Below are 26,117 nucleotides of genomic sequence, written 5' to 3'. Positions count from 1 at the left end.
TGGTCTATCATCTACCACGAGGATTAAAACACAGCAGGAAGTAATTCCAGATATAATGTTAGGAGCCTGTGGCTTGACTTGTTCCACCTGGAAATACTGGGAAGCTGAGATAGAGGGGGGATGGATGGAAGGAGGGAGGGAGGAGGAAGGGGGAGTAGGGAGGAAGGAAGTGATGGAGGGAGAGAGAGACACAGAGACAGAGAGATAGCTAGTGTCAGCTAAAACCTCAAGGCTCATCCTGCAGCAACTCACTTCTTTCAGCGAGGCCTTGCCTCTCAAAGGTTCCAGAACCTTCCAAAATAGCATCCCCAGATGGGGACCAAGAGATGAAGCTCAGGAGCCTATAGGGCACATTTTACATTCAAACTATCCTGCTTTGCCTCTAAGGACTCAGTATTCAGGTGACCCTGTGATCTGACACCCACTCACTGAAGTAGTCGCCAAACAGTTCACTTTTGAGCACAAAGAGAACCCAGGGCTGCAGAGGGGCAGCTTCCTCTGTTATGGCCACATCTGTTGCCAGCCATATGCATGTAGTGACTCTGTGCCTCCTTCCACAAGGAGGGCTTCCTCACCAGAGACCCAGCCCCTCACAGCATCCCAAAGGCTTACCCCAGAGCTGTTTCTCTCTATGTCAGCCTCTGCTACCTAAATGTTTTACTAGCATCCTCCTAAATGTGACTCTGATGTTTTTAAGATATGCTCTAAACCCTCTGTGTCAGTCTCTGAGGTGATTGCCTGGCCCATGCAGAGACGTGGGTGGGATAGCACCTTAGAAGTGCAAGAACGTTTTGGGACCACCCTGACATCTTCCCTTGCCTTTTCTGAGCTGGCTACTCTGGGCTTCCCAGATTCCTCGATGCACTTACGTCACTTCTTGTCACTTCTTTGCCATGGGATTTTTCAGTCAGCCCCAGGTCACTTCAGTTAGTACCTTCTTCAGTTTCATCTCCAGGCAATTGAATAGGCCCAGGAGGCAAAGGATTTGTGCAAAGCTCCAGGGCAATGGGAAGTAAGTTGTTCCACATATCCTGAGCCCTTTGAACCTGACTAAAGATGCTCTTGCTCCCTCTTAGACTAGGACACCAGCAGTACCCATCCCACAGCAGAATTAAAGTGACCTCAGTGTCCTTAATCACACCAACGTCTCCACAGAGTGAAGGGGGTACTTAGATATTTTTTGTCCTCTCCAGCCTCTGGTTACTCCATCTGTACTCAGAGTGAGCATCTCCTCCTACCCCCAGGTGGCACTAGGACTGTTCCTGCTTCTCTCATCCCAGGTACCAAACATCCCCCCACAGCTCGGGAACTCCTCCTGACACCAGGAAGGGTGGTGTTTGCTAAGAGCTACTGTGTACTCCTTATTTATTGTGCAGAAAAGAAAACAAATTAAGCCCTTGTAATTATACAGTCAGGCGTGTTCTTAAATAAAACTTAAGCAGTCAGAACTCCATTTAGGATATTAATAACTGTGTTCCTGAGCCCTGAGCTCCAGCCTCTCTCTGTCTCTCTGTCTCTGTCTCTCTGTCTCTCTCTCTCTCTCTGTCCCTGGCTCATCCCAGCCATGTCTGTTCCTTCTCTCCTTTGCCTTCCTCTTTGGTGCAGACCTTTTCATAGCCCCCAGCCATCTTGAAAAAACCTGGTTGGCTGAGTCAGCAGCATGCAATGCCCACTCTGGACTTTCCCAACATCTTATGGATGGTGCAGTTTAAGGGTTGAGTTCTGTGGGTGTGGGGCTGTGCTAGCATTTTCTTGTCCTACTACCACCTCTCTTATTTTGGTTTGATGCCATGAGTATTGGAGCAGAGCTGAGCTAGGTTCTGTTTCCAGCAGACTGCTGACTAGCTGGAAGACCTTGGTCAAGTCATTTAATCTCTTTAAGTTCCTGCTAACTAATGCAGTGTCCCTCCCCGCCCCAGGCTTTTGTAAGATCCTAGGAGAGGAAAGTACATTTGAATTCCTGGTATATAATATGCTCATTTCTTTTCTATAGCTCTGGGTGAAGCCTTGTTCCAGAATTCTAGGGAAGTGTCTTATTTCCTTTGCTCAGGATTCATGCTTTTCATTGATGAACCTTGACTGATCCAGACCCCTTGTTAAATACGGTGATGAGACTACAAAGACCAGGTGCATCTTTTCGGGGAGGGGGTGTCTCAAAAGGGCACAGAGCAGGCATCATCAGTGATACTGTGTGGTTCTGTTCCACGTGCTGCTCTGAGGGTCTCCTTGGCATGCTTCCTTTAGTGCTCAATGGTTAATTACTTGAGTAACACGCTGCATTAATCAACAGGCTGTGGTGCTTTATAAACACATATCCCAAGGACCATCTCATTATATATGCAGTACTAAGATGAAGTAGCAATTACTACCATCCCTGTTCATCAGGGAAGAATCTGAGTGAATGGCTGAAAGCCACATAGCTAGAATTAGTGCAGTGTGTTTAGGGACCTGGGCTTCCAACTCCATGTCTTGTGTCTTTTCTTGTGCATTGGGCAGTTTTGTCAGCTACCACCAACACCCAGGAGGACTGTCACCTGCTTTCTAGGCTTGAAGAAGTTGGTACTGATTCGAGAGTTACCATGCATAGGGCAGTTGCCACCTTGATCTTTCTTTCTGTTCCTATTCTACACAGAAAACACATAACAGTTTTCAATGGTGATATTATGACAGTTGAGCAATTGCTGGGAAGTAGTTTGAAAACACTGAAGACCAATTCAAAGTTTCCATCAGGCAGTTATATGAATAGCACAGCAATGACAGTTATGAAAGGCAGGTGACAGGTGCTTAGGAAATGACTCCCTGTGGCGGCCTCTTGGGGTGGGGAGAGAGAACCTGAGGACACTGAGGTAAGATTTGTCCTAGGCGGAATTGGGGTATTCAATTTAGTTGGGAAGATAAAATTAGTTTTCTTAAGCTAGTGACGTAAACATATCACCATCTGTTGGATGGTACTGACCGTTGCAGGCAGAGAGATTCTTGTACTCTCAAGATTCTGGGAAAGAATTCAGGAAGGTCTAGGCTTGTTCATAGAATACATTTGTAGTAATGTATAGTAAGATGGAGAGAATGAATGGTTAGTGTGTGCCCATATGCACAAGCATATCAGGGTAGGAAAACAGGGGGTGGAGGAGAGACTGTGTCAAGTTCCAGGCAAGGCACATTCCCAACAACAGCTGTGTAACCAGTACTATCCCTGCTTTACAAAGGAGTGCTGGGAGAGGGGCAAGGGACTGTGGGTCTCAGAAAGGTTAAATTGTCCATGGTCACACAGCCAGTAAAGATGGGTTTATATCTGTTAACATCTGCTCCAGATCTCTGTTGTAACTGGTGAAAAGATCAGTTGACCTTCTCAAGCCTGCCCAGGAATCCAGCATCTTCGAGCACAGGGGTATGATGATGTTTGTTCCTTTGGGCAAAAATCATTTTTCTTGTGACCACCCCCACAGATTCAGCACCATGGCCAGGGCTCAAGTCCAAAGCCTCCTTTCCCTTCAGGGTACCAGTGCACTCCTTCATGATACAGGTTCCCAGGCTTTATTGACCTTGTGGCATCATCATAGCTGCCAGTGGCTGACTTGAGCCCTTAAGTTGTATGTCCTATGTTGAGCCCTATGTTGTATGTCCAAGAGCTGTTCACGTGTAGTAGACAGGAACATTGTTCTCTATTTGCTAGTCTCTCAGATGGGACATAGATCTTTAGGAAGCAGGGGAAGAGTTCTTCCCATCACCTACCCAGGGATAGCCCAGAGTGGGTCAAGGCTGTGATGTAGGCTCCAGATTGACTTAAACTGAGGAGTAGAGTAGGACTATTGGATTCTGAAAGATCATTGTGAACTACCATGGTCTTTTTTCTTTCAGAGCAAGCTCCCAAGGTGAGCCCTCTGTGTTTCTCCTGTTAAGTGGGGCCTGCAGCAAGTGAACTTGGCATAGATTTTCCCATAGGCATGGGTAGAGGGGGCTAAACTATGGGAACAGCTTAACAGAACTGGTTGAGTTACATTGTCCATAGTGATAGACTTCCTTCCTTCTTGGAAGGCTTTCATTTACATGTTATAAAACAGAGTCCCAGTTTGGAGATGTAGACATGTGTGTAGACACATATACACACAATATAATGGCATGTACATTGTGTGTGGATTTTGGAATTAGACACAGTAGATTCAGGCCCTGTTTTAACATTACCAGCTTTGTGACCTTGAACTAGCTACCTCACCTCTAAGCCATGGATTCTTTATCTGTCAGATGAGAACCAATCATTATAATAACACGGGTCATAAAATGTTGTCAGGAAAAGTCAATGAAGAAATATCTTTAAAGCACACAGTAGTTAGTGCCTAACAAGCACTCAATAAACGTTGCTCGTTATTTCGAGTTCCCTCAAAATGATTTCTGTATCCCAATTTTCTTCAGTTTGCTCACATGATTATTGTTACTAAGTATGGGAAAGTCCCCATAGCAGGGAAATGATTAGCAAGTGAATTAATTGTTTTCACTGCAGTACAAAGTTCAAGGTCTTAAATGAAGTGAGCAGGAAGAAGAATTATCCCAATTGGCTGTCTTGGTCAGTGAAGATCCCACCATGCTTGCATACATGCAGTTAGCATGATCAGTGCACAGATGTGCCTCTCCTCTGTGCCAGAATTGTAGTCTATACAAATCTTGATGTTCATGGTCACACCACAATGGCCAGCCCACCAACTCCTGTGTTTCCTTCCTCATGTCTCTAAGTTCAGTTCAGAGGGCCTGATGTCCCGAGCTGAGCACGGCGTCACATAGCTCTCATCTCAGAGCTGAAGGCAGAGGCAGGAGAACTGCAAGTTCAAGATCAGACTAGAGATCCTTTTTGGAGACTTCCTCAACAACAACAACAACACAACCCTCTCACCCCCCCCCCAATAAAAACCAAACCAAACAATCAAGAAGTGTGGTCGAGCTGGGGATGGCGCTCAGTTGACACAGGGCTTGCTTAGTCTTGGGTTCAGTTCCCAGTACCACAGGAAGCTGGCACAGTGGTGCATGTCTGTAATCTCAGCGTTCGAGAAGGAGGGATCAGAGGACCAGAAGTACCATAGTGTGGTTGGCTACATAGTAAGTTTAAAGCCAGTCTGGGGTTCTGTGAGACCCTTTCTAAATGGCAAAACAAAAACCAAAGCTCCTCGCAAATGCATTTTCTACTCAGTTCTCAGTCTGAAGTGAAGAGACAGCTCTTAGGTAATGAAACCCAGTGGGGTAGGGGTGGTGGGTCCTGTGTTCCAGATGTTCAACAGGAATGAAAGTGCTATTTTGCTCTTGTAAGTCTTTCTGGAGCTGCCATGGGGGAAAATGGACATTGCTTTTCCCCTCATTTTTTTTTTTTTTCCAGAATTGGGCAACAGAGGCCAAAAGCCTGTGCTCTGTATAAATTACAGAAAACAGCAGCATAACGACACTGTTTTGTGAATAAATTAAGCCCTGAGTCATGAGGCCACTAACAGAGAGAGCAGAGAAGTATAATTAAAGGAGAAAAAGAGGCTATCAGCTGACACTGGGAGTGATCAGGGACGAGGAAGGGCTGCTGGGGAGGACAGCAGGCCCTTCCCCACAGCCGCAGCTCAGAAGAGAGGCCTTGGCAGTTTCTTACAGCCAGGGAGGCTGAAGAAGGAGGCCAGAGTATCTCACAAGCAGGACACAGTGAAGGGAGGAGAACTCTGGTGGACGTTAAACCGTGTGGGCTTTAGAAGGAAAGAGTGCTATTGATGTTTAATAAGGATCAGGAGAAACAAATAGTCCGAATAGATCAGGGAGAAATAACTTACAACATAGATGAACACCGGCAGGTTCCTGGTCCCAAGGATGCCTCCGGATGTACTCCTGTCCCCTTGCTGCAAGCAAGAGAGCTCTCAGAGCCCCCTCCTCAGACTTAGTTCCCTCCCTGTCTCCACCTCCAATGGGCGTGGTCTGTGCCACAGGTGAGGACAAAGGAAATACCTCACTACAGACTGCTATCAGGTCTCAAACTCTGTAGTAGCATAAGCTTGGGTGTGAGAGCTCTGGTAAAGACAGATGGGAGTCTTGGGTTGGGGGAGAGGGGTGAGGTCATGGGTGGACCTGGGATTCTGTGGAGTTACCATGTTCTGGGAATGGTTTTCCAGGGTCTCTTGAATTTGCTGTGGGCCCTTCTTGAGAATGCTCTGTGACTTTCCTGCTCTAAGGATTCAAATGCAAGCATGTCAGGGCAAAGATACCTGAGTATATGGATGCTCCGGCCAGGCTGTCACACTATAGGGTCAACAAAGAGTGGAGACCATGGAGAAACACAGTGAATCAACAGATCGCTGTAGAAAACCATGGCTCATTCACCCTGCGCACCCAGTGCCTGGTATTTCCTAGCCTGGAACAGCCACCAAATGAGAACACATTGAATGTGGAGTAAGTAGAGAAGCCTTTGTATACAGAGAAAGCAGGCTGACACTACAGCTTACCGTTTTAGAGAATCCACTCTCCTTCCTTGTTCATAGGTGTGAGCCAGCAGTTAAAAGGGCGTGTGGGACAGAGTAGGCACTCAGTGATCTTATGATATGAAATCCAAAGTGGGGCACTGGTGGTGAAAAGGAAGCTAAGACAATGGGTTTCTGGGACAACAGATGTGAACTGGACTACCTGGGCAAATCAGGGTATGTGGTCTTCTGCCGTTGGTACTTAACTGGATGTATTACTTTTGTGTCCTTGGGAGCTATGTGGAGGACAACCAAGGGCTCAATCTCTCTTTGTTTTTCTGTTTTGGGCCTGGATCTTGCAGTGTAATTCAGACTAGCCTGGAACTCACTGGGTAGCCCAAACTGACCTGGAGTTTGGGAATACCCTGCCTCCAGCTCCTGAGTGCAGGGCTTACACACATGGAGTACTGTGCCTGGAATTATCTCTGTTATACTTTTTATTTACGTCACTTTCACATATGCTCAAGCCCACTCAGCAGACATTTACTGAAGACCTTCTGTGTTCCAGGTATATTTGGAGGCATGAGGGATCTATGTACATAGAGAAAAGACAGGATTTAGAATTTTAGGGTCCCCTTTCTCTAATGGAAGTCAGATACCTTTCTTGAGATGGCAGTGTGATGAGTGCTAACTTAATGGGATGGATAAAGTGGTCTGGGTGCTGTAGGTGGGAAACTAGTAATCTTAGAGGTGGTGGTCAAGAAAGACTTCCCAGAGGAAGGTCGCATCAGGGAGTCACACAAGAGGCTCAAGAACTCGGCGGGCATTCTTGGAGGAGCTAGAGTGTCAAGCCATGAGCCCCTCTACACTAAATTTCCAGAATACAAAGGATAGAATGATGATCAAGATGGATGGATGATTGACCCCTAGACCACAGAGATTGATTGTTATCAGATGTAATATCATGCCATCCATCAGAGCTGTTATGGAAGATGACAGCATAAGGTGAAAGTCGGGGGTGGGGGCTGCTGCAAGCATAGGGCTTTGCATTTTAGGTGTCAATCCTGGCAGAGGCACCAGAGGCAAAGGAAAAGTTTCCAAGTTTCCAGACTCCAAGAATGAAGAACAGGTTAGCTATGAGGCTTCCAGTGTTCCTTACAGCAGTCAGTGGTACAGTGTCTAGCATCCTTGGACAACTTTTCTGCCTAGGCTGACAGAAGGACCATAGAGCTGGCCAAGGCAGCAAGAGCCACGTGCAGTGGTAGCAAGGACACAGGTCTCCAGGGGCTTCCCGGAAGTGAGAGATGGGTGATGAAATAAAGGAGACAGGAAGCCCTAGGAGGAGGCTGGGCTTTGCTTAGATAAAGCCCATCTGCCTCACTATTCAGGGCTTTCGGATGCAATATGAAAATGTTCCTCATTATTTTCTTTGGATGAGTTTGCTATCCTGATGATATTAATTATTCTTAAAGGTCAACAGCGCTCTTTCGAATCCCCTTCTGTTCTATCATGTAATCAGTTAATTAATTGGAAACCATTTAGCTGCGTCTGCTGAGTGAGCTTGTGTACTGAAAGTTTTCTTGTTTGGTTGCTCCTGTGATGATGGCTCCCTCCATGCGCCTGTTTCTTCCACGAGCATGGCCACCCCCCCTTCTTCCCGCCCTCCCTGCTGGCTGCTTCCCATTCATTCACAGTAGTCTTTTGAGGTGTTGTTTCATCAGATTTTCCCTTTGTACACCCTCACTGGTAACAATCCCTTACCACCCAGTGCCTGTCAGATGACAAAGACTCCGTGGGGTGCCCTCCATACTGCTTTATTTGATGCTCACTCCCTAATGTGGCAGAGATACGCCATCCAGTTCAGAAGAGACTTAGCATGGCCCATGGAGCTGTGTAAGCATCATAGAGCTAGAAACTGAGCAGGGATGGAGTCCTCTGCGAGCCTTGTGTCCATGTTTGCTACAATGCTGGTGTTTTCTCCTGAACATTGGGGGAGGAGCCTGGAACAGATCTCATTTACGATCCCTGTCTGGGCTCTGGGTTTGACAAGACATGGCAGCCCAGGCCTTTTTATTGGACTTTCATGTTTTATTTTCCCTGCTGTCTCCAAAATCTGATGTGTGCCACAGAGCCCAAGCAGGTATATATGCTTGTGGAGAGGGACAGTGTGATACTATCCTGGAGGTGGTGACAGCTGAGGGTCAGAAGACAACCAGAAACAAGGAGTCCAAGTAGCACAGTGCCTCCTCCTGCCTCTAGGAGGAAACAAAACCACCAACCCTGAAGCCAGAGGGCTGGGGTGCTGTGCTCCTCTTTGCAATTGTTCACCTGGGCTCGCGGATGTCCATCCTTCCTTCCCCTTCTCTATGCTGATGTCAGTCTTAGGGCTTCCTACACCCTCCTGGTGGCCCCTCTCATGGTCTCTAGTCTACAACCCCTGCTTTTACCTTCTAGGGTCCCCAGTGCATGGTGTTCCCAAAGGCATCTTTCCTGGGGGGCTCTCCCACAGGCTTTCAGAATGGTCTCCAGACTGTGGAAACCCCAGAGGCTGAATTTGGAAACCTAAAACCAAAGCCAAAACAAGCAAAACAATAACAACAACAACACTCTGTGAAAATGCCCCCACAATGTGTGCGTGTGTGTGTGTGTGTGTGTGTGTGTGTGTGTCTGTCTGTCTGTCTGTCTGTCTGTCTTTCTGTACTTGTGCACATGCAAGCAGAGAACAGGCATATCCTGTCTGCATATTCTCTGAACAGTAAGGTCTTAACTTGCTAATTTTGTTAGTTTTCAGTGCAATGCCAGCCCCTCAACAGCATACTGGCACCAACCAATGGGGGCATCCTCCTCCAACTTTCTGATGGGGTATGCCAAAACCCCTTCCCAGTTATTAATGATGGCATTTGCTCCTAGGAGCCTGTGCAGGACATCTTTGGCTCCCAACAGGTGTCTTTTTACATCAGGACACATGTCCCAGAAGGCATAGTCTCCAGCTGCCCTGTGTATGATCTACCAGCTTTTCAGGGTGTGGATTTGATTGGAGTCCCAGCCAACTCATCCTGGAAAAAAAAAAGTACCAGATCAGTGGTTCACTAAGTGTGTTTCTAAAACAGGATCATGAACAACATTCCAAGAACCTCTTAGAAATGCAAATTTCCTCCCATTCTACCTTTTCCGAAACTCCCCAAGGGTGATGCAGTTTTTATTAGCCTTTGGGTATTTCTGTTAGCCTCTGCGAGGAGCTGGAGAATCAGATCCTAAGACAGAAAGAAGCCCCAAGCAGCTTCGTGCTCACATTTTAATGTTTTTAAGACAGTGGTAGATTTTCCTTTTAGCTCAAAGGTGGATGCTAGAAAGAGGGCAGGTGGCTCGCCCTGCTAAAAGGAATAGCGTCTCCACCTGAAGTGCAGCATGCTGCTGTGGGGTCGATCCCACACAGTCCTTTCCTGGGCTCAGGTTTCCAAGGGCAACAGTTTTCTCCTCGCACAGCTCCGCCCCAGCCTGGGGCGTGGCTCTCAGGACCTTGGCTCCTTTTTCCCCTCCTTAGGCTGTGTAGGGCTTCTTGATCTTACCTTCAGAGGCTCTGCAGACAGTATCTTAGTTTTGTTCTGGTCACGACAGCTTTTGAGTTAAAAAAAAAAAAAATGAATGCACGTCATCGATCATGCGGAGCCCCTTTAGGGCCATGGCCTTGACTGCCCAGCTTATACACCACGTGGGTGGCCCTGGCTGAGAGCCTGAGTCCAGCGCCTGTCCCCGCAGTGCCTTCCTGGGGTTCCAGAGAGCCCACGTGCTTCTGGTCAATTAGCTTTTGGTTAATTTGAAAAGAAACTCGGAGGAACAGAATCCTGAAAATAGCTTCAGCAGCACTCAGTCTGGTGTGAGGTAGCCAGTTTGAGGAGACAGAGCTGTATGGAATGCATTTCTCCACTTTGCACAAGCAATGGGTGCAGGGCAGGGTTATCTGGTCTCCTCCCACAAGTGGAGGGGGCTATGGTATAGAAATGCTGCCAGGGACCTATCCTGTGGGGCAGTAGGCATGAGCAGCTGGCTCATTAAAGGGCTTTCCGTGCTATTTTGTGAACTTACATGTTTTACTACATTAAGTGATGTGTGCATGTAGGGCATCATGGCCTGGGCCATGGTACTTGCTTATTGGGTTGGGTCTTCTCATTAAGGGGGAGAGTGTGCCATGAGGGAAGGAACATAAGATAGGCCTGTGACAGCTGCTTTCCACTCCCCAGTCACGTCTCAGAACTCCAGTGAGTTCAGGCCTAGTATTGCCACTCCCATTTACAGGGGAGCAAACTGAGGTACCAAGAGATCAAGAGACTTTGTAAATTAATCAAGGATCCAGGGAATGGGAACTGCTAAGCAAGGACTAGCATACAAGACTGCTTGTGGTGCCAAAGACCCTGATCTACCTGTCCCTTCTCATCACACCCTGGACCAGAAATGAACCTGTTGAGAAGGGAGAACCCTTCAACTGCCTTGATGTGGGTTTCAGGAGGTGGGATACTTCCTGACCTTCATGTCTTCATTCTCCTTGGGTTTCAATACCTGTGTGTCCAGTCATAGGGAAAAGAGGTCTGCCCAGGTGGCTTCTTGGCTTTCTGAGCGTACCCTTCCACACTGAGACTGTGTCGATGCAGGAAAGCATTGTGTCGATGCAGGGAACATCCTGGCAGGCAGGCTCAGCCCTGGCCTTGCTGTGCTGTCACCCTTGATATCCTGGCCATGTCAGACAGGCAGCTTGGAACAGAAGGCTGAGAAGAGTCAATTCCCAGCCAGGTTCAGCGCTGTCATTAGTCTCCTGATGGGAAAGACCCTCTTGTGGATGCCAGAGGCAAGGAAGGGTAAAGAGGAAGAGCTCCTTCATCCTTCTCAGGAGAGTTATCTACTTTTGGTGGAGCCAGACTGAGATAGCATGAGGGTGAGCGTGCAAATTCATGTGCAAATCCTGCTTGTGAATATAGGTTTGTTTGTGTTTGTGTTGTGTGGTACCTGTATGTGTGCATTATGTTTATGTGCTATACTTCTGTGTGCGTGCATGTGTGCATATATATGCCTATGTATGCATGTATGTGTTTGCATCAAAGGCAGGGGAAGGTCGCCCCCACCCCCACCCCAGGACAGTCTGAACTGCTGTAAGAATTCCCAGCAGTGGAGATTATAGTTGAGGTCTCAAAACCAGTATGCAGGTGAGAGAAGGATGTGGGAGAAGCAGAAGCCATATGTATTGCAGCTGGGATTGCCTTTGTTCCTTGGTCATCTCCTTGCTGTGTCCTCTTTGTTCTTACGTTGCAGCTGCTGAGAAGGAAGAACTTCCTTCCCTCTAATGTCCTTGGAAATTCATCTCTTCAAATGAACATTGAGAGACTTCAGTTGAATTTTCTATGTATCTATTGAACAACCTTCTGGGTTCTGGTGCTGTAAAGGGTATGAGATGAAGAGAAATGGCTCTTTGCTTCCAATGAAAACAGTATGATGGGGGTGACAGCATACACACAGCTGATATTCAAAGCTGACAGTCTGAGATGTGGGCAGTGGGCAGTGCCCATTCAAAATTCAGTCGGGGGAAAGAGGAGGCAGAGAAGATGTCAGGATGGCGAACACAAGCTGTCTTGAGGAAAGACCATAGACAATGATCTGTAGGATGAGGAAGAGAGGTATGGAGGCTGCAGGAAGCATAAGGTGCCATGGTGTGCTGGAGAAGGGCGAGGGTGCTGTCAGGGACAGAAAGCATGGAGGTACCAGTCTGTTCACGGTCAGTTTTCAGGATGCTGTATGGGGTGGAGTCAAAGGATGCAGGGAGATGGGCCATGAAAAGGAACAGGAGGAAGTCCTCTCATGGACACGGTTGAATTATAAGATAGACTTCACACTAAGAGGAACACCCTTTCTGAAAGAGTCCAGTTTTCTATTTCCAGCTGGTGTCCTAGGTATGCAGCCAGGGCCCACCCCACACTACTTAGCATGTGCAAATCCTGGTCCCCTGCTGCCTGCCTTGGGCTGGACTAGCCTGTGGGGATCCGAGAAAGTACACAGTGAGGTGGCACTGGACAACAGGAGGACTTTCCATGAAACAAACTTCATCACAGCTGGATTTGGAACGGTTGTGTCCTGACTTGACTTTGTGAGCTTGTGACTATACTCTTCCAGCTGTTGACAGCTTCTTGCTTCAGTCAACAACAGTTTCACAGATGGTATAGAGTTCTGCCTTGGACATCTGTGGCTGCTGAGCACTTGAAGGGTGGCCAGTCCAAATTGAGATGTGCTTTGAATGTCAAATACACACAGATTTCAAAGACTTACTACAAAATCATATCAACAAAAGAATGAAAAAAATCTCAATGGTGGTTTTTGATATTGATGATAAGTTGAATTGATGATATTTTTAATATATTGGCAATTCTTTCTGCTGTTTAAAATCACATTAATATAAAAGTTCAAATGGCATATAGGTCTTATGTTTATTTTCTATTGAAAAGTGCCTGTTTAGATTAATATGGTAGCATATACTTTAACCAACCAACCACCAACCAACCAACTAAGAGCTGGAGAGATAGCTCAGTTGGTAAAATACCTGCCTTGTAAGGAGAAGGACCTGGTTTCAATTCCAAGAACTCCAATAAAACCAGACAGATAATTCACGGTTGTAATTCTAGTGCTGGGGAGGCAGACAGGAGGATCTCTGGGGATTTCTGGACAGGCAGCCTACCCTACTTGTCTAGTTCCAAGCCAGAGAGACCATGTCTCAAGAGAAAGGTAAACAACCCATGATGAGGAACACTTGAGGGTATCTCCACAAGCATCTACACATATTTGCAAGTGTACCTACACACATATGTATGTACGTGTACACACACACTCACACACACACACACACACACACACACACACACACACACACACACACACACACAGCAGGCTGAAAGGGAATGGAAGAAAAAGAGAAAAGGAAAAAATTCCAGCACAGCGTAGAAGTTGTTATTCTTTTCCTGTGAAGGACCCACATAGCATTTTGGACTTAAGGGCTTTTGTTGCAACTATTTGATTCCTCTGTGCTGATGTACATGTAACCTATATCAGGTTATCTGTTGCTGCTATAACAATATAAATATAGTATCTTATACTTCTATGATTTAGAATTCTGCAGTGTATCTGCCTAGTCTAGAATTAATATGTTAGAAGGTCCATGCTCCTTATTGGACACCTTGGGAGAATCTGTTTCTTGATGTTTGCAGTTTCTAATGATGATATACATTCATTGACCCCCCAGCCCATCTTTCATCTTCAAAGCCACCATCTTATTTTCTTGGGCATCTCTTCCTTGGCTACATTTCTCTCTGCTTTCTGCTTCTACTTAAAATTCATATTTTCTCAATTCTTTGTGAATTTTACACATTGTATTTTGATCATATTCACCACCTCTCCAAACTCCTGCCAGATAAACCTTTATTCCATACCCACCCAACTTTGTGTTCTCCTTTTCTTTTAAAAATGCATCCAGTCTAATAGTGCTGGGTATATATTCTTGGGTATGTGGCCATCCACTGAATTGTGTTCTTCCCTTAAACAAAACTACTGTCCCTCTCCTAGCAGGTGGTGCCATTTACCAGTAGTCCCCTAGGGCTGGAACTCAGTGACTGCTTCCCATCTCTATTTTGAAATTTTGTGTGGCTTGATCTTGCACAGGCCTTGTGTGTGCTTTCTTTCTCTTTTTCATTTCTTTCTATTAATTTATTTTTTACATTCCAATCCTAATTCCCCTCTCCTCCTCTCCCCCTGCTCCCCTCACTACCCTCATCTCCTGACTGCTCTTTGGAGAGGGTAAGGCCTCTCCTAGGAAGTCTACCAAATCTGTCCCATCATCTCATTGAGGCAGGTCCAAGGCACCTCTCCACCCCCATACCCCTGTGTCTGGTCTGGGCAAGGTATCTCTCCTTATAGAATGGGCCCCATTAAGTCAGTTTGTGCATTAGTGTTAAGTCTTGGACCTACTGCCAGTGGCCTCATATATTGTCCCAGTCACGCCATTATCACCTACATTAAGGGAGTCTAGTTTGGTATTATTCAGGTTTTTCATTTGTCAGACCTGAGTCAGTGATCACTCACTAGCTTGGGTCAACTGTTTCTGTGGGTTTCGCCATCATGGTCTTGACTCCTTTGTTCGATCCTCCTTCACTTCAATTGTATTCAAGGAGCTTGGCCCATTGGTTAGTTGTGGATTTCTGCATCTGCTTCCATCTGTTTCTGGAGTTGTGTTCTAGCTTCTCTGGGGTTGTGGATTATAGGCTGGGTATCATTTGCTTTATGTCTTGTATCCACTAATGAGTGAGTTCATACTATAGTTGTCTTTCTGGTTTTGGATTACCTCACTCAGGATTTTTTTTTTTCCTAGTTCTGTCCATTTGCCTGTGATTTTTAGGATGTCATTGTTTCTTATCGATGAGTATTACTCCATTATGTAAATATACCACATGTTCTTTATCCACTCAGCAGTTGAGGGGTATCTAGGTTGTTTCCAGGATCTGGCTTTTAAAGGCTATTGTGGCTATACTTGGACAACAAAGTGACTTAGGGTAACTTCCTGTGTTACCTTTACCACCTCTACACGGTTCCCCTCGTTTGAAAGTGATCAGTGTGTATCACAGACTCTGGATGTGGGTATCTTTGGAAGGCTATTATCCTGCTTAGAATATGGCCATAGGCAACACAAAGACAAGCAGGAATGGCTGCTTTCCAATAAAGCTGCAAAAACAGATTGCCAGTCTGCTGGCTGGGGCTTGGAGAATCTCAGTCTAGGATAGCCTTCTCTAAGTATGTGAAGAGGGTGTTGGGTTTTGGTGGATGTGCTATAGAGAATGGTCTGTGGTCCAGTAAGTTTGAGAGACCAAGTAAGCCAGATAGATACTTCCCCCAGTTAAGATCCTGCAAAGTTCTGTAGTAAATAAGCCCTTTTGATTTTTCCATAGTAGAATGTTTTGTTAAATATTATGATCCCACTCTCCCATAATACTGGAAATGATACTATGAACTTAGATTCTCAGGGACCCACACTTGGAAACCCTGACCTAGTGCAGCAGAGGGCAATTTTATGAAAGCTGCCTCCAGTCTCCTGATGTAAGGTCAAGACTCCAGGCACGTCACTTGAGATTTGATTAGAGAAAGCATTTGGGCTTCATTAAAGTTCATTAAATGAGCCATCCAGTGTAATTTAGCTGAATAAAAATGGCTCGGATGGCTTTAACCCCCACCCCTTTTTACAACAATTTAATTGAGGGAAAAGCAAATATATCAGTGATGTAGGAAAATATTTCCTGGCCATAAAGAGAAGGACACCAGCACCTGTTTTCATGTCATGGGCTCTGGATTTTGAGGGGATGGATTATGGAGTTCCTTCAGTGCTGCCATTAGGTCCTGATGATAAGACCTCCCTCTTAACTCTCAGATCACAGAAGTCAGAGTTAAGACCATGGGGTGTGAATTCCTGGTTCTTGAGCAAGTGGTCAGTAGAACATGAGCCCCATCTTTCTCCCATGAGTTTTTCCTTCTCTGAAACCCTGTCTATGGTTTGGCACTACAGTAGGGGATTCTCCTTATTTGATATTTCCTCCTATGCTTTCAGGAATTTTAAAGGAATTCCAGTGTGGTGTGTCGGGGGGGAAGGGGGTGAAGTGGGGGTAGATGCTGTAGTCTGAATGTTAATGCTCTACAGATTCATTTTTTGAGCCCCTCATCTCTACCATGATGGTACTAGGAGGGATGCCTTCAGGAATGGGATGAATGCCCTAATAAAGAAAGCCTGAGTGAGACTCTGCATCTATTTGGTGCGGGAGGTTAGAAGAGCCTATGATGAAGCAGCCACCACAAGCTACCACTCATCTGCTTGCCCTTGGATCCTTGATATCCCAAAAATGCACAGACTATACAAATAGATCTGTCATGTTTGTGTGCCCCCTAGTCTATGGTTTGTCTGTGAATTGTCATGCTGGTGTATTATGGTTCATGTGTATATGTGTGTTTGTGTGTATCCATATATACATGTATTGCTAGAGGCAATCTCAGGAGCTATCCACCTTATTACTTCGAGACAGTATTTTACATTGGCCTTGCTAGCCAGTGAGTTCCAGGAATCCACTGTCTGTCCTTCCACAGTGCTATTATTAAAGTGTGTCTTACCAGGTCCAGCTCTTTTACATGATTCTGGGGCTTGAACTTAAGTCCTCATGCTTGCATAGCAAGCATTTTTTTTTTTTTTTGACTGCTATCCCTCTGGTCCCTATCCTATAATATTTTATTATAGAAGCTCACCTGGATTAAGCCTAAGACAAAGTAGCTTGCTTTTATGTGATTAAAAAAATCCTAAAAGTGAGAGGAAGAGGAGGAACAGGGCAGACAGATAGTGGAAAAAGTGATAGATCTTAAGAAAGCGAGAGACACATCTTTCCAAAAACGCCTCTGTACAAGAAATAGCTAAGGGTTGTCTTGTGATGTTTGCAACGGATGAAGCTGCAGCCTAGGTGCTGTGGAACTGGGAGGAGGTTTCGGGGTAGCAGTGCTGAGTGCACAGAAAACATGTCATGCATGGAGGAAATGCCCTTCAGTAGCTGCAGAATGAATCCTCCAGGAAAACCCAGCAGCAGTGGAATTCAGAATTTGAGCTGAACATCTTTCCAGTTCTCTGTTTTTCTATCTCACTAATCTTTTGCAGGGGGAAGCCAGGGTATACCTAGGGGGTTAACAAATGGACCAATAGAAGATTGGATATTAGCAGTTGGAACTTGTCTGGGAGATTGGTTCCTCAGTGTGATCATGCATATAGAGGGTGAGGGATGACAGAAAACCATGGCTTGGAGTCCTTCCTGGACTACAGTGGGGCATTCAAATTGGTTGTCAGAGCCTTAGGTCAAATGAAATGGCTAAGGATAGGGGTATTCATTTTCTAGGACTAGTATGACACAACACTATAGCTCGAGTGGCTTCCAAAATAGACATTTATTTCCTCACAGTTCTGGAGGCTCAGGGTCCAAGATTAAGGGTCTTGCCAGGTTGGATTTCTTTTGAGGTCTCTTTTTAGTTTGTTGGTGGCTATGTTTTCCCTGTTTCTCTATATGGTCTTGTCTCTGAGTGTGGCTATGTTCACTTCACTTCTTATAAAGACATTGGTCAAGTTGGATTATGACCAAGCCTAATGACTGTAATCTTAATCACCCCTTTACAGAAGAGCATCAACACCCTTAAGATTCCAACATGGAAATTTGTAGGGAAGGCACCCTTTCAGCCCAAGACCATGGATGTCCAAACCTAAGTTAGAGTGGCTGAGGTGATGCAGAGGTGGGATGGACATCTAGGAGTTGCAATGGGAGCCAGCAGCCAGAGGGGTCTGTGATGTTGATGTGCGTGTGTGAGGCTGTGAGTGATTGGCTGGGTGAGTGGTGCATGGGTGGAACAGAATGGCTTAAAAGCATGAAGAAGACAGGTAGTTTCCATAGCGATCCCCGACACAGTGGAATAGTAAGACACACCACCCACTGAGTGTACCTGCCAGTAGAAGCACCCCTTCTAAAAGTTAGTTCCATTTTTAATTCAGGAAATCCACTGGCCTCTGTCTTTAGGATCTCCTTGGTGGATCTTACTGTATCTCCCTTTCAAGTTTCCGTGCCCAAGTATTAAGGGCCACAGACGAGCTCCTCTGCTTTCTTTCTCCTGGTAGCAGTGTCCGTCATCTTGCTGACCGTTTCATGGGGTAACAGGCTTAGATTAGAGGGTGATAGAGGCCTCCACTCTTACTAAAGATGGGTGCTTCCCCTTAGGGAGGCCCATAGGCTGCTTCACTAGGGGACCTGTTTACCAGACAGAGTGTCAAATTGCCTTGGAGGATCCCTATTTCTTTCATAGTTAATATTGGAAGGGCCATCTCAGTCCAGCTCTCCACGGGGCCCAGAGTGGGACCATATGTGTGTCTATTTCTTTGCTTTCAAAGCTCCCATCATTACTGTTTATTCTGTTATTACTTCTGGTCCCCAGAGTCTGGCTGGGGGAGAGCCAGTTGTGCAGGACAAAATTAATGGCTTTGTTTGTTTGGGAGTCTAAGATGAGAGAGAGAGAGAGAGAGAGAGAGAGAGAGAGAAAGAGAGAGAGAGAGAGGTCTCATCTTGTAAAATCTTACTTACCAAACTAATTTGATGGTCAGGTGACTTGGATACTGGCCATTGACCCAAGCAAATGTCAGGGGCAGGTGACAATGGATCTACTAGGGAGTAGGCACCAGGAGGAGGCTGCCTGGGGCCCCGAGGCAGGGTGACTCTTAATTAAACTCTTGTCTGATGAGCAACATAATCAGATCATCAATAACTGCTGACAGATGGATACAGGTGAGGTGTCAGCAGGAAGGAAAACTGGGCCAGTAAGTTTTGCCTATCTGGATGCTAATGCCATCCAAACCCCAGACCTGTTTTCCCATCTCTCCCATTTCATGGGAATATAGAAATGCCGAAGAGGGCAGGATGACTAGAGGCACACCCTGCTTGTGTTTGTGGATTGTACGTTTGTCTCTGGACCTGGATACTTCTTTTGTGTGTCTAGGGCAGTGCAGTGGGTCCAGCTGCACATGATATACATTGCACATTTCCTAGGACATCTGCAGCAGAGTCTTTGTATCTGGAAATGTATGTGAGGGTGTATATGTGTGTACACAGAGTATATGAGTGCTGTAGTGGGCACTTCATAATGTGCTGGAGAAATCTGAAGAAGCTACTAGGTGGGCCTTGGAGGGTAGAGGAGGGTTGGGTGGGCTGGAGATGAAGCTGTACCTCTGCGGAAGAACAGAAGCTCACACCTCTTGTGGTGTCCCAGGCCCCTAGCTGCCTTTCCCTTGCAATAAGGAGGGAATAATGCTATTTCTTATTCTTTATTTGCCCAGAGTGCCTATGATTTTCTTTCTTTCAGAATCCAATTTTCTCTTGACATTTCTGCCTGGTGTAGCAAAGCATGACCTTTGTAAGAGGACGTGGCTGGCAGCCCGCTTTCTGCCTGGGGCTCCCCAGAACTCCTGGAAGGCTTTCTGCCTGTTCCTTTCTCAGAAAGGAGCCAGGCTTCCCAGTGTACCTGGGTCAGTCCTGCCTCCAGGATGGTTTGTTCCTACTAGTAACCTCTTTTACCAGAGGTGTGCTTTATCGGGAGCATGCTGCTCCGGACTCCATGAGCATGAAGTCCCTGCAGGCTGCGAGTGTTCAGCTTTTTGAAGCATCAGTTTTGTTCAATGGAGCACTGAAGGAAGCTAGGAACTCAAGGTGCAGGCTGGGAATCTTTCCAAACTTCTGCCAGAATTCCCTTGTGAATTTGGAAGTTCAGGAATTGTTTAAGTGTGTGTGTGTGTGTATGTGTGTGTACATGTGTACACAAATAGGTGAATGCCAGTTGTCTCATTTCTTAGGATCCATTTGTACCATTATTTGGGGATGGGATACAATCTTTTATTGGAATCTGGAGTTCTATTATTAGGAGAGGCTAGCTGACTGGCAGGATCCACATATTTCTATCCCCCAGTGCTTGGGTTACATGCTTGTTCCACCATACCTGGATGTTTATGTCTATTCTGGGACTCCATATCAAGTCCTTATTCTTGTATGGCAAACATTTTACTTACAGAACTATCTCCTCAGCCCCCATTGTTCAAGTTTCCTAAGGATGCTGTTGTATAGAGACAACAAACAGGAAAAACAGAGACAGTATAAAGGCTTCTACCTAGGTGGTCCAAGCACTAAGATTTGTTACAACGGCACACAGGCTTTTGGCAATCAAGGCGCAGAGACTGGCATTGAAACCCATGGCTTTTGATCCCAAACTCTGAGCTTCAAGGCTTCTGGTTAGATTGGGGCAGTGACTCTGTAGGAATTTGCTGGACTCATTGTTGTATTCTGCTGAGCAGGAGTGTTTGCTTTGGGGAGCTTGCCCTGGGGGTTTCCATGAATGATCTTGGTACAGTTCTTGTGTGACCCTAGTTCTTCTGATAGCTGGGTAATGGTAGACATTTGTAGGAATAAGCCACAGGGTTTCACAAAGCAGAACATGATGAATGGCTCAAGATGACTCTTAATGAACATGTAATATCATACCAATACTCTCAGATCTGTAGAGAGGTGTGGAACTGCATGGGCCCATTTGCTTATCCTAGAGCACTCTTTGTGGGTTCAATGTCTTTGGACAGAGACAGCAATAAACACAAGGAATAGAACAGAGCACCAGGCTTTGGAGCTATGTGCATGTAGTTGCATTCCTTTATTATAGTAGTTTCCTGTACCCTTAGAGTTGGGTTGAATTACCAACACCATCATAAACTCTCTTAGAAAGTTATCTGGTTTAGGGCAGTATAGGATCCAGCCATCTTATTACAAATAGGTTGTATCTAATGAAAAGTGGGATGTCCTATTTAACTATTCTTAGGTTTGAGAATCTGTTCCTGATTCATACTGAACACATTCTCAATTTTATAGGTCTCAGTACAAACACATCTCTCCAGAAGGCTATTTGATTTCACTCTCTAGGTATGTAACAGGCACCTCAAACTTCATGTTTACAAGAAGTGGGGAGCTCTTCCGTTAGTACACTAACTTTTTTAATAGCTTGATATTGCTCATGTAAATGACAGGTTTATTGTGACATTTTCATACATGCATATAACATATGAATTGATTATAGCAATCTGCCATTATTATGAGACCTCTTGCCTTTCCTTTGTTACTTGATCCAAGAGGACCAGTTTGGTCCCACTACCCAAATGTGATCTGTTAGTAGGCTTCTCATATTACTAAATGCCTCACTAGTCACCAGTATATTAGTGACTTTCTTTGTTGTGTGACAAAAGACTTGATATAAAAAATATTTTGGCTGATGGTTTCAGAGAGTCCATGGTCTCTTGGTGTTATTTCCTTAAGCATCACATCATGGTGGTGTGTGGAAGGCTGTTTGCTTCTTGATAGACAGGAGTAAGACATTACTACAAAAGGGGCCAGAGGTAATATATTTCCCAAGACTCATCCCTAGTGATCTACCTCTAGGTAGGTCCCACCTCCTAACATTTTTATGGCTTTTCAAAACAGTGCCACTATGTAGAGAAGAAACATTCAAAATACATATCTTTGGAGGGCATTTGATATTCCAACCACAGTAACCACCACTCAATTCACTCTTCTTCCTCAGAGCTAGTTGTAGGTTCTGATGATGTTTCCCCTAGCACTTATCTTGAACCCATCTCTCCTCCTCTTATTTTTCCTTTTCTTGCTTGGAAGCTAGGCAAGATCCCCAACTAGCCTGTCCGTGTCCAGTTTTTTTTTTTTTTAAGTGGTATTTAGTTTATGATACCTCACCACTAAGAGCCACCCAATGCTTCCGGCTGCTTTTTGGAGTAATGCTAGTCTCCTCCCAAGGTCTTTAAATGTGGCATGAATCCCTTTCCTTCTTATTCCCTGTCTGTCTCCATAACTCTGTTTCTGGTTGGGCTTCTTCCTGGTTCTCAGTTCATTATCAGTCTTTCTTTTCCCAGGTCCCATGTTAACTGTTCAGAAGGTTCTTCTTCAAGCACCCAAGTGAAGTAGCTCCACTCCCAATTACTCTTGTCATTTTGTTTATATTATTTTTTCTGCTTATTTGTTTATAATTTGAAGTTAAGGTTCCATCTTCCTTATCAATGGTCTATGCCTCAGACCTCAGCACAGCCAATATTTGACTCTTCTACTTACTGCTGAAGTCACCTAAATATAAATGCATATGGAAGCATGTGTGTGTGTGTGTGTGTGTGTGTGTGTGTGTGTGTGTGTGTGTATGTAAACAAAAGTCTGTGTTTGTATAGTTACCTATGTGTTTAATAGATACAAATATATACATGTTCATGTGTATATGGATTCTTATCTAGATGGAACCAGAATTGCCATCCATTCCCATCAGCAAATGAGTACATTGTTCCTGGGTTGCCACTTCATTTCTCGCAGTGCTGAGCTACTGCCTTTAAGGGCTGTTATCACATCAAAAGTTGTTTGTTGAGCCTGGCGGAGTAATAACCGTGGGCATCTTTCTTCTTTTATTCAGAAGACTAATGGCTGCTCCCTTCCCCTGTACATCCTAATGAGAACAATTAAATAGCCATTAGGAGAAGAGATGTGTGAACAAAAGGCTGATGTCTTGATCTCTGAAATGGGCATGTGTTCTTGGGGAGGAGTGGGTGAAAAGAATTTATAAGGAACCTGAGGATTTCCTGCCTGTGTGGATGGTAAAGGATGCATGGGCTTGGTTATCCCCAGAACTATTGTCTAGAGAAGGTTGCTTCAAATAGGCTGCCCGAGCTTTTATGAAAGAGCAGCACAAGGAGTAGCTTAGAGAACCATTTTGTTTCTTGATGTGTAAAACTTTATCCTTGGAAAAGGTTTTAGCATCTCCTTCACACCTGCCCCATGGTCTCAACTATAGGATACACACCATCAGCAAAATACGGTGAAGGAAAAGAAGCACTCAAAAGCCTGCCTCCAGATGGCTAAGGCCTCCATCCAGGGTCTTGCTGATGCTGGATCTGTCCTTTAACTACCCCTTTATTTGTCATTTTTTTTTTTTTTTTGCAGAAACTTGTCAAGTAACCGGCTCACTACACTCTCCTGGCAGCTCTTCCAGACACTGAGTCTTCGGGAATTGTAAGTTCGGAATTGAAGACTTTGTCCAGGTGGCAGAGAGCTGGTAATGGTCGGGTGGGGAAGAGTGTCAAGCATTGGAACTACCCGGTGGCTGGGATGTTTGGGTTGGATGGCATTGAGCATCAGTGACAGTGACCCACCCCCCTCCATGGACTTGACTTTCAGTGCTTTTTCTAAGCACACTGTGTCAAAAGACAGAATCTCATATTTTAATTAGCCTTTGTTTTGTGATCTGTAGGTAATCAACAGTAACAATTTTAATATTCCTAATAATAACGATATTAGTCAATTTCTGAACAATAATACTTGCTATACATACCTTTGTAGCTTTATCAGGTATGGGTTTGCTTACATGATCTTAGGTTTACCATAATAAGAGTCATGACATTTACTGAGAGTTTTTAAGCCCTAGAAACTCACTCAAGAATCATCCACAGTTGCATTGTTAAGGACTTGAGTAATTGATTCTTGAGCATGGCTTTCCAGCTTCAGACTACGGCCCTTACAGTGCTCACGATATCCTATCAACTTATTTCGCTTGAAGTCTAGGCCCTGGGAGAGGGCTTATATTTATTTTCTCTGCGTGTAGACTACTTAGCTTTGTTGCATTCCAAGGTTGATCAATGCACTCTTACCCCAGCCAGCCATTTTGTGCAAACAGATGTTGGCTGGATGAGTGCAAATTCGTGACCACTGCTGGAGACTGGAGAACATAACTCAAGTTGCTGTGTGAGTCATCAGGGTCATCTCTGTGCATGAAGGACAGTGTATTATGTTGAGGAAACAAATCAAGGAATACATTGAAAAGAAATTTCAGCATGCATGGAGATAAGGAGTATGAGTTTTGGAGAGATTGCTCATGTGTTCCTTTTTACTTGGTGACTCAGATCCAGATTTCTTGTATGTGATCTTAGTTAGCATTTATCAGGAAGCAATGATCTTGGACTTCTGCCTTGACTATGGGCCTTTAACCCCCTCTTTTCACCTGCCCAGATCTATGTTCATGGATACATTATAACCTTGGTTTTTCAGACCACCTGATAGAAAAGAGACTATTTGCATACCAGTAACTCATCACCCTTGACAACTTAGCATATGTCCTTCTCTTTGTGGCCTGACTGTTCACAGAATCCTTTCCAGAATCATCCCAGGGATGATTGCCACTTTGAAGGTGTTGCTAACTGGGATTTGTGGTTGTCTCAATGCCTGGAAGGTAAAAGCAGAAGGATCAACAGTTTTAGTTTAGCCTGAGATACATGAGTTACAGGCTAGTCGATCTGGGCTGCACAGTGAGAACTAGTCTAAAAAAATGGACAATATTTTTGTATATTCCTTTCCCTTCTTATAATTGTGTACCTCCCTGCCAGGCTCCTACTCTGATATTCTGGCATGGGCATCAGTAGGCCTAGTGATCAGAGTTCTTAGTACCATTTGGTTGAGATTGAGATGGACACCGAAAACCTCTTATAATAAAAGGAAGGTAAATAAATTCATGTTTATAAAACATTCTCCCAAGCAGATCTTTAATGTTAGGACTGTTGTACTTGTTGCATTCTATTCATTCCATCTTGAACTCAATGTAACTTAATGGAGAGCCTTAGGGGTAAGTTGGCATGGCCACTATAATTATTACTATCACTGATTTCCAAACTATTCCTTTGTGCCAGACACTGTGACAGTAATCTATTAAATTTTGTATGCTATTTAACATAATCCTTAAGACAACTTTGTAAGGTAGGAATTCTCACTACCATGCCACATTGGAGGACATTGAATTGCCTAGCAAGGGAAGACTCTTGTTTCAAGTCACCCATTAGATAAGCAGGGGTGTGCAGACTGAAAGCCTGGACCACTGTGCATAACTGTCCTCCGCCGTTTTCACCCTATTTAATATATTCTGCAAAAAGTGAATGGCTATGAGTCTTTGCTAAGTGTTTCTCTGTATCAGTTGCATTTTCCGTTGCTGTCGCATGGGTAATATGACCTTGCTTTTTCAGACCAGTGGGTAGAAGTAAGACTGACAAGATACATTTAAGAGAGGAAGGGTCTGTGCCAGCTTACAGCTTGAGAGGATATTATCCATCATGGTGAGGAAGTCATGGCAGTAAGAGTGTGAGGATGCTTCTATAGTGAGGAAGCAACTAGAGATGAATGATGATGCCCACTTATTGTTCCCTTTTACTCAGCCCAGGACCCTAACCCATGTAATGGTGCCGTACACATTTAGGGCATGTCTTATCTCCTCAACTAAGTCAATCTACAAACTCCTTCACATATACCCAGAGGCATGTTTCTTAGGTGATTCTGAATCCAGCCAAATTAAAAATGAAGATGAAGCAGGTGCTAGCTAGTTTTCTGAGAAAAACACTATGAGCAATGCAACTTATAAAAGGAGTGCTTATCTGGGGCTTAGAGCCCCAGAGGGATAGGTGTACATCACCAGCATGGCTCAGAGCATGAGAGCAGGCAGGCAGCCACAGCGCTAGAGTAACACCAGGAAGCTAAGAGGACATACTGGGGATGATAGTGGCCTTTTGAAACCTAACCCTATCCCAGTGACACACCTCTTCTTACAAGGACATACCTTCTAACTCTTCTCAAACAGCCACCAAAGGGGGACCAAGTTTTTAAATGCCTGAATCACCTCTTTTAAAACCACCACAGAGCATAATGACCACAAACTGATTTAAAGAGTCTGTCTTTTTGCATCTAGTTCCCCTACAATCCTTGCCCCTTAACATAGGGGAGGCCAGAGACAGTGTCCCCCAAGACGATGTCAGGGTCTGGTAGAGGCTGAATTATTGAGAAAATGTTCAGTGTTCTTTCCAAGAAATCGTTGGATGTGAAATCAATGGTGTGCTGGCCTGGTGACCTGCTTCATGGAGGTTTAGAAACAGTTGTTCTGTGGATATATATTTAAAGAAAATGTCACATTTCTCCCAGAGGATCATGGGATTCTGCATTCATCTTTGCCTGGGATCAATATACCAGTGAGCTAGACGTAACTTATGGAGGA

The 26,117-nt window shown here is 45.0% G+C and overlaps 1 protein-coding gene across 1 annotated transcript in view; it reads left to right on the top strand.

The window, feature by feature from the left end:
- The window catches only part of Ntrk3 (neurotrophic receptor tyrosine kinase 3), a 357,015-nt gene that overhangs the window by 71,689 nt on the left and 259,209 nt on the right, over positions 1 to 26,117 (top strand). The window contains exon 4 of the mRNA XM_051206601.1: positions 23,033 to 23,101. Coding sequence (XP_051062558.1) covers positions 23,033 to 23,101 — 69 coding nt within the window. The remainder of the gene's footprint in view (positions 1 to 23,032; positions 23,102 to 26,117) is intronic.

This window comes from Phodopus roborovskii, unplaced genomic scaffold (assembly GCF_943737965.1).
Source record: "Phodopus roborovskii unplaced genomic scaffold, PHOROB, whole genome shotgun sequence".
Lineage (NCBI taxonomy): Eukaryota > Metazoa > Chordata > Mammalia > Rodentia > Cricetidae > Phodopus > Phodopus roborovskii.
Note: the sequence above shows the minus strand (reverse complement) of the source record. Positions and strands in the feature narration are given on the sequence as shown.